Raw genomic sequence first — 14,623 nt, 5'->3', positions numbered from 1 at the left:
CCTGTTCTGTGGTTACGCCTTCATTTTTAATTCCAGCACGACAGCCTATATAACTATTAGGAAGCACATTCTGCAAGGAACGGAGTATCTGGTAAAAAGGCTTTTGCTTTGTTTTTTGGGTGACAGTACCAGATGATCAGAAGTTTTTCAGCCATGTTATAATTCTTCAAGGAAAAAAAATAGAAAAACGGGTTACATAGTGAAGTAGTAGTAAAGTAGTAAATAGTAGGACAGTACAAGAAATTTGTTCAAGAGAAAGCTCTACCATTAGCATCGTTCAAATAACTAAGAAAAAAGTGTAGATTTTAAAGAAGAGTTTTGATCAAGAAAATACTTGGATGTGTACCCTGTTCACTTTGTTTTGAATCCTGGTTTCATCCGCCAGGGCTTCTGGCTGGAATGAAATTCTTCAGAATTCGTTTCAACTTCCTTTGATCTTCTTGCCTTACACTGGAAAAGAAGGTGTCATTGTTGAAACACAGATGCCGGGAAACTTTTGCACATCAAAAATACGATGATTTCCAGGATGGGCTGTTCTTCTGGAAGAAAAGGAACGGTTGTTGCTTTGATCAGTGCTGGAGCAGTGATTTCTGGGTGCATAGCTCTCTTAGTGTGGCTCGCAGTCAGAAAACAATTTCTGGAAGGTACGAATGCCAAGCCAAACAAAAAGCTTTTGAATTGGGAGCCAGTGTTTTCCGCAAGGGGGCAATTGCAGGGTTAGGGTTTCATATTATTATTATTATTCATATATGGATTATATTGATAATTGACAGCTGTGCTGGAGTTTGGTTTATTTTAAACATAACCTGACTTTTACTTTAATTCTTTAGGTTCTTTACAGTATTACTGTGCGCACGGTGTTTTTCGTTATTGCAAATTGCCAGAGTCAATGGTTGATTCAGCGGGTTATAAAAGGCATTTCAAAAAATTACATATTTTTTTTAACATGTCAGCCCTACAAAAACAATGTCAGGGAACCATTCCAAGTTTTTTCCTGACAAAATCTTGGCACATAAGAATCAGTTGTGACAATAAAGAGCAATGAAATACATACGTGTAAAAAATTTTTACATTCTTAATTCTGTAACAAATTATATAGAGATATGGATACAGATAAAATAACTGTACAATGTTAACTTTGTGAAGATTTGTTTTCAAAGACTCAGTTGGGGTGTTGGGATTTTCCCCATTTAATCTCTTACGTGTTTCATTTATTTTTTTCTAATACTGGTATTAGAGATTTATGCTTTTATTTTGAATCCCACCATTTTTTATTAACTGTTGAATTGTTTTAATTTGCATCTTGTTCAGAGCTTGTGTGTCAAGTCTCCTATTTCACAAAACATTTTGGTTAGCAGATGATTCTAAGAAAGGATTCTGTATGCTATGAATGCTTGCCCATTGTGTACTGGACTGAGCTATTGCTATAATGAAAGATACCATTTAACTCTAGATCTGTCATAAAATATTCCTATAAGGTATCGTTTAAAAGTATCTCCCATTGTGTGAAAGGTCTTATTTCAGTTTAATGGTAAAGTCTCATAGGGTCTCTCCTGGAGCTGAATTCATGAAGAAAATAACCTATAACTGTAGAAAGTGCCTGTTGGTAGGATATACAGACAGACTCAGATATCAACCATGGAGAACGATACACAATGAAAGTGATTCCAGATGGAGGGGTCCCCTCAGAAGATAGATGAACAATTCCATCTTTTCCTCCTTAAAATGTTTTATCTGGAAACCAAAATAAGGGGTGGGGGTGGGGAAAACTGTAGGTAAAGATTGGAGGATTTCACATGAAGGACATAACCATCTGGATCCAATAACATTTGGCAAATAAAGCAAATTGATTTCATGCAAACATCCTACTAACCTACAATGCTCCATCTGAGTTCCTTCTTTTCTTTCTCAATCAGTTCAGTTTGCATTGCACTTTGGGCAACAAAGGCCCTGAATCTTTGCAGTCTGAGTACAGAAGAAACTAAACCTAAGTGTTATGAAGCTAACATTAGAATTCAAACATAGGTCCACTTAAGCCAGGTAATATTCCCATGGTTAGTCCAGCTTTGTAATTTCTTCATGCATTTGAAAGAAGACTATAAGACTAAATGTAGGCTTGTTTCCAGAAATATATCTTACATGGGAAGAAAAAGTGTATTCTTACCTGACTCAAGAGAATTAAATGTGTTCCTATAACAAAGATAAGAAACTTCAGTTAGTCCTCAACTTACAAGTGAGCCCAAAATTTCTGTTGCTAAGTGAGACAGTTGTTAAGTGAGTTTTGCCCCATCTTATGACCTTTCTTGCCACAGTTATTAAGTGAATCACTGCCGTTGTTAAGTTAGTGACAGTGGTTAAGTGAACCTGACTTTCCCTTTGACTTTACTTGTCAGAAGATCACAAAAGGTGATTACATGACCCCAGAACACTGCAACTGTCATAAATATGAGTCAATTGCCAAGAGTCCAAATTTTGATCATGGGACCATGGGGATGCTGCAATGGTCATAAGTGTGGAAAATGGTCACTTTTTTCAGCATTGTTGTAACTTTGAATGGTCACTAAACGATAGGTTGCAAATCAAGGACTATCTGCATGTGTTAATAGATCCCAAATATTGATGATACCCCAGAGATGGTAGTATTCCTTAAATCTTCCTCATCTTGGTCTAGAGACATTAGTATGAATTGCACATATTTATTTCTTGTACAATGTCCTGATTGAATCTTTCAGACACAGAACCAAGGCCATCCTTTTATTCAGGTGGAGATGTATTAGATTATTTGCTTAATCTGAAGAGAATAGACAAAAAAGATGGATTGTTGGTCACCTGGTATCATGCTGCAAATAGTAAGCATGACATGGAAGAGGCCTTAAAAGGTAAGTCCTGTGTTTTCTTTCTAGATTGGACATAGGTAGCAAAGAGCATTGTGATCAAAAGTAAATCCCACTTAACGAAATACATACTCTATGTGTATAAATTTGCAGCCTAGATGTATTAGAGTAAGAATGAAATATCAGTCTTTATATTTTAGGACCAAAAGCATGCTGAACCTTGAATTTCTTTTAAAAACAAGGATCATCACACAATAAAGTCTCAGTGGGTTAGGACGCTGAGCTTGTCGATCAGAAGGTCAGCAGTTTGGCGGGTCAAATCCCGAGTGCCGCGTAACAGAATGAGCGCCTGTTATTCGTCCCAGCTTCTGTCACCCTAGCAGTTCGAAAGCACGTAAAAATGCAAGTACTGTAGAAAAATAGGGACCACTCCGGTGGGAAGGTAACAGCGTTCCGTGCGCCTTTGGCGTCTAGTCATGCCGGCCACATGACCACGGAGACGTCCTCGGACAAGCGCTGGCTCTTCGGCTTTGAAACGGAGATGAGCACCGGCCCCTAGAGTTGGAAACAACTAGCACGCATGTGTGGGGGAAACTTTACCTTTACCTTTACAGAAAAATTAATCTTGTGACCAGAAAAAAAAAATCCCATAAATTTTGTTCATTTTTTTTCATTTTACCTTATAATTGGCCAAGTTTAGTTCATGGGTGTATTGGTTGTTTTCACTGCATTTAAAGTGATTGCTATACCAACAATGCTGCCAGAGTTGAGCAGGCAAGATGCTGCAATTAGAAATTCTCTGTTTGCCCCCCAATTTCTATCTCTAGTTTTCTGTCTGTTTCCCAGTCACTCCACTGCATGTTCTTCTCCAAATACAATGATCTTCCCAGTCTTAATTCTACCCACCCAACATTTTCCTAGCAATTCCACTTTTTCCCATAGCCACCTACTCCAGTTCTTGTTTTTGTTTCCTTTATCCTTAACTACATTTTCCCCAGCCACTCCCAATGTAGCATTTCCCTTTGCCTAGCAAGCAACCTGACATTTGGTGTCTCCTCTCTTAATCTGTTCTTTGTTGGGTTCTAATGGAAGTGGTGAGGAGACCCTTATGTACACAGCAACTGGAATATATTCCAGGATGTAGTTAGTGTACTGTAGCGTTTAAGGTGCTAGGAGCTGGAAATCTAGGTTCTAGTCTTCTCTTAGATATACAAAACAGATAGGTGACCTTGAGTGATTTTTTTTTAGCCCTAATCAGTGTTGAGCTCTGTGCCAAGTGCCAAGCCATCAGATAAATAAACCTTATTACATCATTAAGTTTCATTGCAAGAATTGATGAGGACAGTGCAAAAATAAGTACCCTAGACCCTCAACCACTGGGTTAAATGCTAAGAAAAACAATAGCAGCAACAACTTATTGTAAATCAAAGGGTAGAGTGAGCTGGCAGTCTTTCTTGTTCCACCCCTCCTTTAAGCAAGCTGTCCAATTTTGTTTCTCTCCTAAAAGTAAAGTGATACGTGGTCCGATTATTTCTGTGTAATAAATTTTTTTTGCAAAATTGTTCCAGGGATGGGAAGAAGAGTAGCAAACGATGTCACTTATACGTAAACATTTCCAACAGTTACAACACTTGTTGTAGAAGAGCACAATTAGGATTGAGAAGATTTTGCCAAACCTGTCTCACTGCTCTGCAGTTAGATTTGTCTTCATCCTTCCTGATTTACAGAGCTGTTGAATGTAGCTGAAACCACCACTTCTATACTGAATCTTTGCTTTTAAATTTATATTAATGAATCAAAATGAAGAAGCCCACACAAATTGTAAAGAGACATTGTACCGAAGCCTCTAAACCTTAGTATGAAAGAATAATAGCAGAATAGCTATAATTGCTTTCAATTCTGGTGGAAATAGATTATAAAAGAACTGAGAGTGCCTCCCTCACCATCAGGTAATCATCACAACTGGGTGAACAGGTTAGTAGCATTAAGTAAACAAGTTGTTGTAAGTTATTCTACTTCCTTCCTGAAAAACAAATAGTACCTGTCAACGCTGCTAAGATTGGATGTTTTTGCATTGACAACAGATGGAAATGTAGTTTTTTTCCCTTTCGCTTTTAGAGTTAGATGATGCTGGGAGGGGGGGATGTGAATGAGAGTTCAGCTAGACCACAGGTCGGCAACCTGCGGCTCCGGAGCCGCATGCGGCTCTTTGAGCCATCTCCTGCGGCTCCCAGCCGCCCGGTGCGCGCGCACCTCTTCGAACGGGCAGTGGTGCGCGCGCACCTCTCCCAAGCCGCCGCCGTCCGGAGACCTGCCGAAGTTTGGGGAGGTTTGGGGAGGTGCGCGCGCACCTCCCCAAACCTCCCCAAACATCGGCAGGTCTCCGTACCTCCGTGCCCTGCCTGCCTGCTTCTTTCCACTGCCTGGCTGCCCTACGACGTAACCCGCTTCATGATCGAGTGCGACGCCTGCAAGGACTGGTTTCACGGCAGGTAACACAAAGCGATTGGGCCTTTCCTCCCCCCCTTTCCCTCCCCCCCCCGCTCTAGGGCAGAGATCCCCTTCCTATCGCTCGGGGCCTTTCGTCTCTTTGGCTCACCAGGGCTGCTCCAGGGCTGCTCCGCTCCGGCGAGAGCGAGCGGGAGAGGAGAGATGGTGGGCTCCTGGCTGCCGCTTCTGCTCTGTGCAGTTTTCCAACAGGCCTTTTTGGAGAAGAGGAGGAGGAGGAAAGCGCTTCCACAATGTCTGGCTAAGAGGGAAAAGCCAGTCCCGGGAAAGATCCCTACCGAGCAAGCGGGAACCGCAAGGACTGGGGCAGCAGAGGCGGCTCCCGGAGAGCCCGCGCTCCGGGCGGTCACTTGCTTCGCGTCTCCTGAGGGAAGGGGGGGCGACTGGAGCAGGCGTGTTTCCTCGCCTGCTGGGCGCCGCGATTTGCCCGGGGAATGCGCGGGCCCCGAATGGCAGCGTGGACCGAGGAAGCGGACAGCCAGGGCTTCCCCGAGAGCCGCGGCCACACAGGGTATTCTTTGCCGCGCAGGCTGCTGAAGCCTGGCTCTGACGCCACTTCGCCTCGGAGCGAGCGAGCGAGCGAGTCCGCTCCACCAAACAGGGGAAGCAGAGTTCCCGGCCGCCAGACTCAGCCCGAAAGGTGGGCGGAGGAGAGCACAGAAGAATAGGTGAGACCCCTTTCTGGTCTTCCTGAGGTAGCACTGTCTTGTGGAAGACAGCCCCCCCACCCCCGGTTGCCACGTCCGCCTCTTGACACTTTCACGGTACCCCACCCCCCTTTTTTGTTTGTTTCTTTTCACCAAATGAGATACAAGGGGGGGTGTGGTCAAAGCTTTGGCTGCCGTCTCCTGGGCGGCAGGCTGCTTTTAATTTGCCTTGTCCACCACCGTCAGCAGTGGAATCTGAGACAATGTAGGCGCAGGGGCTGGAAACTCCCTCGGCCACCCGCTCGTCTCCTTGGCTTTTGATTAGTATTTGATTTGTGCAGGAGGGCTCCCCGCCCCGCCGCCTTTGTCAGGCTTTCTTGGCGCTTTAATTATCACTTCACCTCGCCCGCGTCTGCCTTGTTTGCAGGGACTCTCTGGATACCATCTGAATATCAACCTGATCTTTGTGCCTCGCGGTGGCGGGGTTGTGTTGCATGCGGAAGGCAGACGCGTCGCTCATTTAAAATAAAAAAAATAAAAAATAAAAAAAGCTGCCGCCGTCCCGTCCGGAGACCTGCCGCGTTCACGGCAGCTGTGCAAATGGGATGGCGGCGGTTTGGAGAGTGCGCGCGCACCTCTCCCAAGCCGCTGCCGTCCGGAGACCTGCTGACGTTTGGGGAGGTTTGGGGAGGTGCGCGCGCACCTCCCCAAACCTCCCCAAATGTCGGCAGGTCTCCGTACCTCCGCATGAATGGGCAGCGGCCCCGCTTGTTGCAAAAGCTGCCGTAGCCCGTCTGCAAAGCTGCCGAAAGCGGCAGCTTTGCAGACGGGCTGCGGCAGCTTTCGCAACAAGCGGGGCCGCTACCCATTCCAAGAGTGCGCGCGCACCTCCCCAAACCTTTGGAGAGGTGCGCGCGTACCTCCGCGCGAACGGGCAGCGGCGCCGCTCTTTGAGAAAGCTGCGTCTACAAAGCTGCCACCTCCGCTCCCTTCCTTCGCCCGGCCTGCTTTTCCAACCTCACTTCCCTCCCTGCCAAAGCTCCTCCTTTTCTACTCAAACCGATTTTCGGGGTTGCTCGCCTTACACCCAAACGTCCCTTTCTCGCTGCTCCTCCCTCCCTGCCCGCAGAGGCTCCAAACGTCCCTTTCTCGCCGCTCCTCCCTCCCTGCCCGCAGAGGCTCTTGCCCTCCCCTGGCTCGTTCAATGGGGGGGGAATAGGTTGGGTACCCCTTTCCCCCCCCCGAGAACGACACGTGTAAATCTCAAAACGACCCCGGCAAGCTTCGCGCAAAGCCGCCAGGCAGACCCGCGAGCTGGGGCTCAGAGCCAGCAGCTGGAGGGGAAGAAAAAGACGGCGCCGTCTGAGGAGTCTCTTCTTTGGCTATCTTGCTCTGCCCGTCTCCCGCTTGAAAAAACCTCCTCAGCGGATCGGTGCGGTGAAGTGGCCGGGCTTCCTTCGGGGGGCCTTTCATTCCTGTACAAGGGGGAAGGGGAACTCTGTGCTTTTGTGTGTGCGCGTGTGTGTGTGTGTATGTAAAGCACGAGAGAGGGAGGAAGGGGGGGGAAAGCGAGATCTCAAGCCCCGATGTCGTCGTCGCCGTCTCCGCTGAGCAGCGCCGCTTGGAAGAGAAAAGGAGCAGGACAGGCACGCTCGCTCCTGCCCCACTCCTGCGCTCTTCCTCGGCCCACTGCGTCGGCGCTGGGTCATGTCAGCCGGCTGTGCGTTTCCACGGCTGTTCCCCGGCCTGCCGGAAGGCCCCGGTGGCTGCTGGGGCATTGAGAGAGGTGCCGGTGGCTGCTGGGTCGTCCCGGCGGCCGCGCTCTTCCCCGGCTCGGTGGAAGGCCGCAGTAACGTGGGGGCTGCATACAGACGCCGGCAGCTGGTCACGGGGCCCGGTGAGTCCCTCCGCGGCCTCACCGTGTGTCGGGCGTGTCGAGCCCGACACCGGGCAGTCTCCCTGGCGGCGTCGGTCGATCGGAGGATGCAGCCGGCGTGCAGAGGGCAGGCCCCCAAGACGAGGTGGGCCTGCGCTAGTGGTGTGCGAGGATGGCGGGGGTGGCTCCCGTGGCGAGGAGGGCGTGTCCGTGGGGGGTAAGGGCATTGCGCCGTGCTGCGAAGAGGGGCCCTGCCGAATGTCGTGCCCATAGGCCGCAACAGCTGCCGCGGCCTGCCTGCAGAGCTGCCGCCTTCGGCAACCTGCAAAGCTGCCGCCTTCGGCAGCCTGCAAACGTGCCGCGGCAGCTCCCCCAAAGAGGAGGAAAGCCGCCGCGGCCCGTTTGCAGGCCGCCGCCCTCCTCTCTTTGGGAGAGCTGCCGCGGCACGTTTACAGGCTGCCGAAGGCGGCGGTGCCGCTGCCACTGGGAACCAGTTCCATCACACACACAGGAAGGTGGCAACCGCGGGCGTCCGCGCATGCGCAAGAAAAAACCGTTTTGCGCATGCGCAAGACGTTTTTTGCGCATGTGCGTGCATGGACGCACGCATGCGGCTCCCACTTTTATGTGTGTGTGATGGAACCGGTTCCCAGTGGCTCTTTTCCTTTTTCGGGTTGCCGACCCCTGAGCTAGACATAACAACATTAAAACTTAGCCTGAGAATCAAGGTTATTGAACTCAGAGCTGATAAAGAATTGGCGGGTGGAGAGCTGGAGAGAAAGCCCGCACTTCAAGCTAATTGGGGAATGTGATTTATGACTGTTAATTGGAGGAGGGAATTGTACATTGATACTATGTGCCCAGGGGAGGGGAAATCAGTTTTTGGATTCAATTATGTAAGTGCCGATATTATGCTACTCAAATAAAAGATCCTTTAAATTAAACGATGCCTCAAAGTTCTTTTGAAGAGTTTCATCTGTCGGAACCATGACAATACCCTTTCTTTTGCCTGTTTAAAAAAAGAATCCAAAACTTTGAAATCTAAGACCATGGCAGCCTTCTGTAACACAAATAAACTTTATTTAATAGGCAAAATGAATGCTTGAAATATTTTGTAAATTTATTTCAATGACAAACCATTTTTTTAATTTTTTGGTCTAATTTTAGTTTTAAAAATAAAGACAGAGCATTTCTTTAAATAACCAAGAAGTGGATTATAAATTTTAAATTCAGCTAAACTTTAACACATGAATCACATCATTCTTTATGGTGAGGTACAAATATCTAGCATGTGAAACACTGCCTTTTACATGGATTAGTCTGAAACTTACCACCTTGTCATAGTTATTAGTTGGGGACATGATGGAAGAATGTGATGAATTATTGGACAAAATAGTAACTTAAGTAAGCACAGAATTATCAGATGTCATCTATGAGAATTTTACTGAGATTTTTCTCCTCCTTTGAAAAAAAAATCTCAGAGCAAATGCTCTTTCAGGGAATCCCATAGAAGTTCTGAGCTGTATGTTAACAAAAATTACAGATGATTTTCTGAATAGCATTACTTTAATCTTTCTTCCCATTCTTTCCCAGCTCCTCAAATCTGAAATAAACCCTTGGTAATTTTTATGCATATGAGTTGCTCCGCTGGGCCTAGGGCGCTTCCATGACAGGCCTCCCACCATTTTCAATGTTCTCTCTTTCTCCTTCTCTCTGAGGACAGCTGATGTCATGGCGCTGGAATCTGATGTCACCCTTGAAGGATACAATACGCCCAATGAGACAGAGAAACCCATTATGGCTCACCCCCCTGACATCTACAGTGACCATACGCTTCAGGATTGGCTGGCAACAGTGCTCAGGTTATCTGATAAAGGTATAATAATTACAAAAGAGACGTCCATTGTAATGAATGGGGAAGAGAAATAAAGCTTTCTCAAGAATTTCTTGTTCTTCCCAATAGTGATCAAGCTGGATTTCAAAAACATCAAGACAGTGGGCCCATCTCTGGATATCTTAGTAAAAATATCTTCTGGGTTGAATATCGACCGACCTGTTTGGCTAAATGCAGATATACTGAAAGGCCCAAATGTTCCTATTGATATTGCAGTTAATGCAAGCCAGTAAGTAAAATGAACTTCTCTTACATTTATGTAAAAGTATATTTTACATACTTATTTCCAAGCCAAGACAAACTATTGGTTCATTGACCTCAATTCTGTCTATAGTAGCCTTTGTCAGTCTAGTGCCTTTTAGAATCTTTAGCTGGAGATAATAAGAGACATAATCCAAATATCTGGCACCATGTTTTGAAAAAAAGGATGGCTAATATAGCTTTGAATGGCAGTAACTTCTTCAATATATCATTATATAACGGGATTGAATCTAGGATTCCTTATCCCTGAGCTATGACACCTCCTTTCCTGGCACTATATATTAAAGAAAATATTCTTTTATAGAAGGCATTTACTTTTATTGTTGTAGCCCTTAGTTAAGATAAGAAACAGAATATTGTGTTCACAGCTGATGAGTAACAAGATAACAAACCTAATCTATAATGAGGTTGTACTAAAGATCTGAGCAAATTAGCAGATTTGATTAGAAGTTTACATGTGCCAGCATGTACCAGACACTTGGCTGCCACAATCAGAAAGTCACATGAAATTCTCATAAAGCATATGCCAAGTCTGTCTTCCCCAAGTGAAGTTAAGTGTCCCTGCATACTGATAAGACTTTTCTCTAGTGCTTTCTAGATTTTGGCTAGGAAGATGTCAACTCAACTCCACACCTTGCCAAGAGAAAGTCACTTGGAGCCAAACTGAGTCTCTGGGTCTCAATTTCTATTTCAACGGACATATATCAAATTATATCTAGTTCAGTATGGAGATTTGTAATGGCTTTCTTCTTTTAATGTGTATGGAACTGTGACTATATGGTTGTTACTGATTGCTCCTTAGATTCCTGACTCTCATTCAGGAGAAGTTTCCAAACTGCACTCTTTCCCCAGGATGGACAACCCTCTATTTATCTCACTTTCCAAACAAGACCTATACGCAGAGTATGGTGGAAGAAATGCATTCTCTTGTGGGAAACCTGCCTCAGCAAGTCACCTTCCCTGTAAGAGCTGTCATGGTAAAACCAGCCTGGACTCATTTGAGTTGGCTTCTGAGTCAATCAAAAAGGTGAGAGGTTGACAGCACACCCCTATCTTGAGGTAGTACTCAAACCAGCTTTCCTCATTCGTATATGTCATGGGTGTCAAACTCGATTGTGTCACGTGATGTGTTGCAACATTTTTTGCCTTTGCGGTTCTGGGGTGGGCATGGCCTGCACGTGATACATCTGGCCCATGGGCTGCCAGTTTGACATCACTGATGTATGTGCTTTATGAGTAATGAAAGAACGGTTTCAAGAATTCTTAGTCAAGTGATCAGGCTGGCTGAGAGTTTTGGAACTGGTGATTCCATCACATCTGGTTTGATAGGTCTTATTCAGAATTGGTTTCTCCTGGATACTTGGAGAAGAATAAAGAATAAATAAGAATTGGCAGAACAAGTAATTATTGCTTTCTCATCTGCAAGACTGACTGTAGTTTGCTCAACAAATCATGATTAAACCATGAGAGAGAAGGAAAAGAGAGAGAGAGAGAGAGAGAGAGAGAGAGAGAGAGAGAGAGAGAGAGAGAGAGAGAGAGAGAGAGAGAATTATGTAAATTCTGTCTTTGATATCACAGTGTGAGAATCTCTGTCAAAGCCCAAATATCTTCTATTTCTAGATATAGTTTGACTTTGTGGCAAGGGAAGACTGATCCAGTTACAGTGGAAGATCTCCTGTTTATTCGAAACAACAGCAAACCTGAACAAATCTATTATGACCTTTATGAACCTATTTTGTCTCAATTCAAAAAATTGGCATGTGAGTATAACAATTGCACTTTTTCAAATAACAAGCTTCCATGTTTCCAACAAGATAAGAGCATCTTGTTAAACAGCACAAACTTATTTGCATTTCAGGTAATCAAACAGTATTACTCATTTTCCTTTTTCCAGTCATTTGATAAAAAAAGGCTTGCAGTAATATATATGTACATATTCCAGGAATCAAATAAGAGAAGTGTTCCAAAATATTATTTTTTATAACTTTAAGTAATAAGTGATGAAATCAGAATATTGGGGATGACTTCCATGGGCTAATGTTTCAATCACAGAACTGTACATCAGAGAAATCATACTTTAACAGGTATGGTTAATTTATTTTGATTTATTTTGGTGTGGTTGGTTTATTTTTCTTTCTTTTCTTTTTCTTTTTTACTATAACCCCAAAGTCTCTCAACCAGAGTCAAGTGCAAAAAGAGGATGGAGAAGCTCAATGAAAAATGTTGGGAAAAAGAACAGAGCCAATTAATGTACTGCCAATTTACAACACAGGGAATATCTGACAATTTAAAGTGGACTTTTCAGATTTGGGAAGATTCGGACTGTGAAGAGAAGTTTATTATATGGATTCAATTGATACATACCTCACAAATGGTACAAATAAATATGAAGCCTTGTGAAATAAAAGAAAATAGAATCACAGAAAGGAATGTGTCACTTTTTGCCTAATTATTCATTCTGGCTCTTGACATTTTCAATAGAGCCAAAAGGCAAGATGACAGAATTGTTGGAGTGAAAGTTTAAAAGGAAAAAAAAGGAATTTATAAATTCCTTTGCTGATGACTTGACTTTAATCTTGGACAACACCTTAAAAGGGATAGATGTATTAATGAAAAAATCTTGGCATTTGATGCATTGACTGGACTTAAAGTTAATAAAGAAAAAATTAAGAATATAAAGATGGAAGAGCAAAAAGAATTATCTGTAAAAGCTAGATTTTCCAAAAAAAGAGAGAAGTATTTGGCTATTACTATTACTACCATGACTTTATTTCAAAATAATTATCTTAAAGTATGGAATGAAATTAAATAGGATTTATTAATGTGGGGAAAATGACAATTATCGCTGTTGGGTAGAACTTCTGCGGTAAAAATGAACGTGTTAGCTAGAATGTTATTCTTATGTCAAACAATACCTGTTTTGAGAACTGATGTGACATTTGAACAGTGCCAAAGACATATCCAGATTTAGAAGGCAGGAGAAAAAACCCAAAGGTGAAATATAAGTTTCTCCAACATACAAAGGAAAAAGAACTAGATTACCTGATTTTAAATGGTATTTTCCTGCCTGCAGTTTGGTTTGGATGAAGAGGCTGTTAAGAAAAAAAGAGACTCTTAGATTTAGAAGATCATGGTCTGAGGTTTGAGTGGTATTATTACTTATGGTATGATAAAGTAAATGTAGTTTTTAAAAAATCATTATATTAGGGATATAATACTAGGAATATGGAATAGATACAAACCTGGGTTATTCCAGAAAATATCTTTGTTGGCCTTAACTCGAGAAGTGTTTTATAGATAAGAAACACCTGGCAAAGATAAATGGTTAACATATAAAGACTTCCTAGTACAGGAGAATAGGGAGCTTAAGTTGGAACCAAGAAAACAATTGACTGCACAAGAATTTAGTTTTCAATGGTTCTTATATGCAAATTAAGAGAAAGATTTAACACAGATAAAAAGACTACCAGTAATATGATGTGATACAATGGAATTTGAAAATGAATTACATACAAAGGATGAACATGTGATTGCTAAAATGTATGCACTTTAGTTGAGATTTGAAAAAGAAGAACAGCAAATTAAAAGAACGTATGTTAAAAATGGGCCAGGAATTTTGGTGATAATATTCAGATGGATGAATGGGATAAAATGTGGTTAAAAGGCCTGAAGTTCACATTGTCTTACAACTTGGAACAACACTTTTAAAAAATGGCATTTTGTAGGTGTATGACATCAGAGAAATTGTCTAACATGCATAGAAGTACATCTAATTATTGTTGGAAATGTGAAAAACATAAGGGACATTTTTATCATACACGATGGACTTGTGAAAAAGCAAAAACTTGATGTCCCAAAGGTGCTTTATTTCATGAGGAAACTGGACTTTCTTGTTTTTCTTTGAAGACATTTTGCTTCTCATCCAAAAAGCTGCTTCAGCTCTGTCTGGATGGTGTCAGAGCTGAAGAAGCTTCTTGGATGAGAAGCGAAACGTCTTCAAGGAAAAACAAGGAAGTCCAATTGCAGAAATGGCTAAATTGATTTATTTTGACTAAGGAGGCAACTAGCACTACTTTTATAAAAATAATTGGAAAAACTTTATGGATTTTTCAGCTGAAGTTGAATAAAAACCTAGTGGTGATTTTGGGATTTATTGATTAAAAAGTATTTAAAAGATTTGTGTTTATAACTGCTGCAAAAAAGATCAGGAGTCACTTCTTTAAATGCCTTTTTCTTTCCTTCTCATTTTCCTTCACTTTTTCTATTACCCTTTCTTTTTTTTTCCTACCTCATCTTTTATGTTTCTGCACTTTTTAAAATCTTTGTAAGATATTCTTTCAATAAAAGTATTTTTGCAGATGATTTGGTATTCATTCTAGAGGAACCTTTAGAGACGATTCCTAAACTGTTGGAAATGGTAGAACAATTTGGAGAGATAGCAGGATTAAAGATAGAGAAAAAACTAAAGTGATAGTTAAAAATTTTAGAGATAAACAAAAAAAGCAATTATCAGAAAAAATAGAATTGCAAATAGTCAAAAAGGTCAAATATTTGGGAAAATATTTGACAGCAAGATGTTCAACAATAAAAGAAGATAATTACA

The 14,623-nt window shown here is 42.8% G+C and overlaps 1 protein-coding gene across 1 annotated transcript; it reads left to right on the top strand.

The window, feature by feature from the left end:
- Window positions 1–526: 526 nt before the first annotated feature.
- On the top strand, window positions 527–13,449 carry FAM151A (family with sequence similarity 151 member A; the record flags this gene model as incomplete). Its single annotated transcript, XM_081325486.1, has 7 exons — window positions 527–644; window positions 2,733–2,879; window positions 9,589–9,741; window positions 9,829–9,988; window positions 10,823–11,047; window positions 11,641–11,780; window positions 12,190–13,449. 7 exons carry the CDS (start codon window positions 527–529, stop codon window positions 12,267–12,269), a joined length of 1,023 nt encoding a protein of 340 aa, XP_081181612.1. The 3' UTR covers window positions 12,270–13,449.
- Between the last annotated feature and the right edge of the window lie 1,174 nt (window positions 13,450–14,623).

The sequence above is a fragment of the Vipera berus genome, assembly GCF_964194415.1.
Source record: "Vipera berus genome assembly, chromosome: 3".
Lineage (NCBI taxonomy): Eukaryota > Metazoa > Chordata > Lepidosauria > Squamata > Viperidae > Vipera > Vipera berus.
Note: the sequence above shows the minus strand (reverse complement) of the source record. Positions and strands in the feature narration are given on the sequence as shown.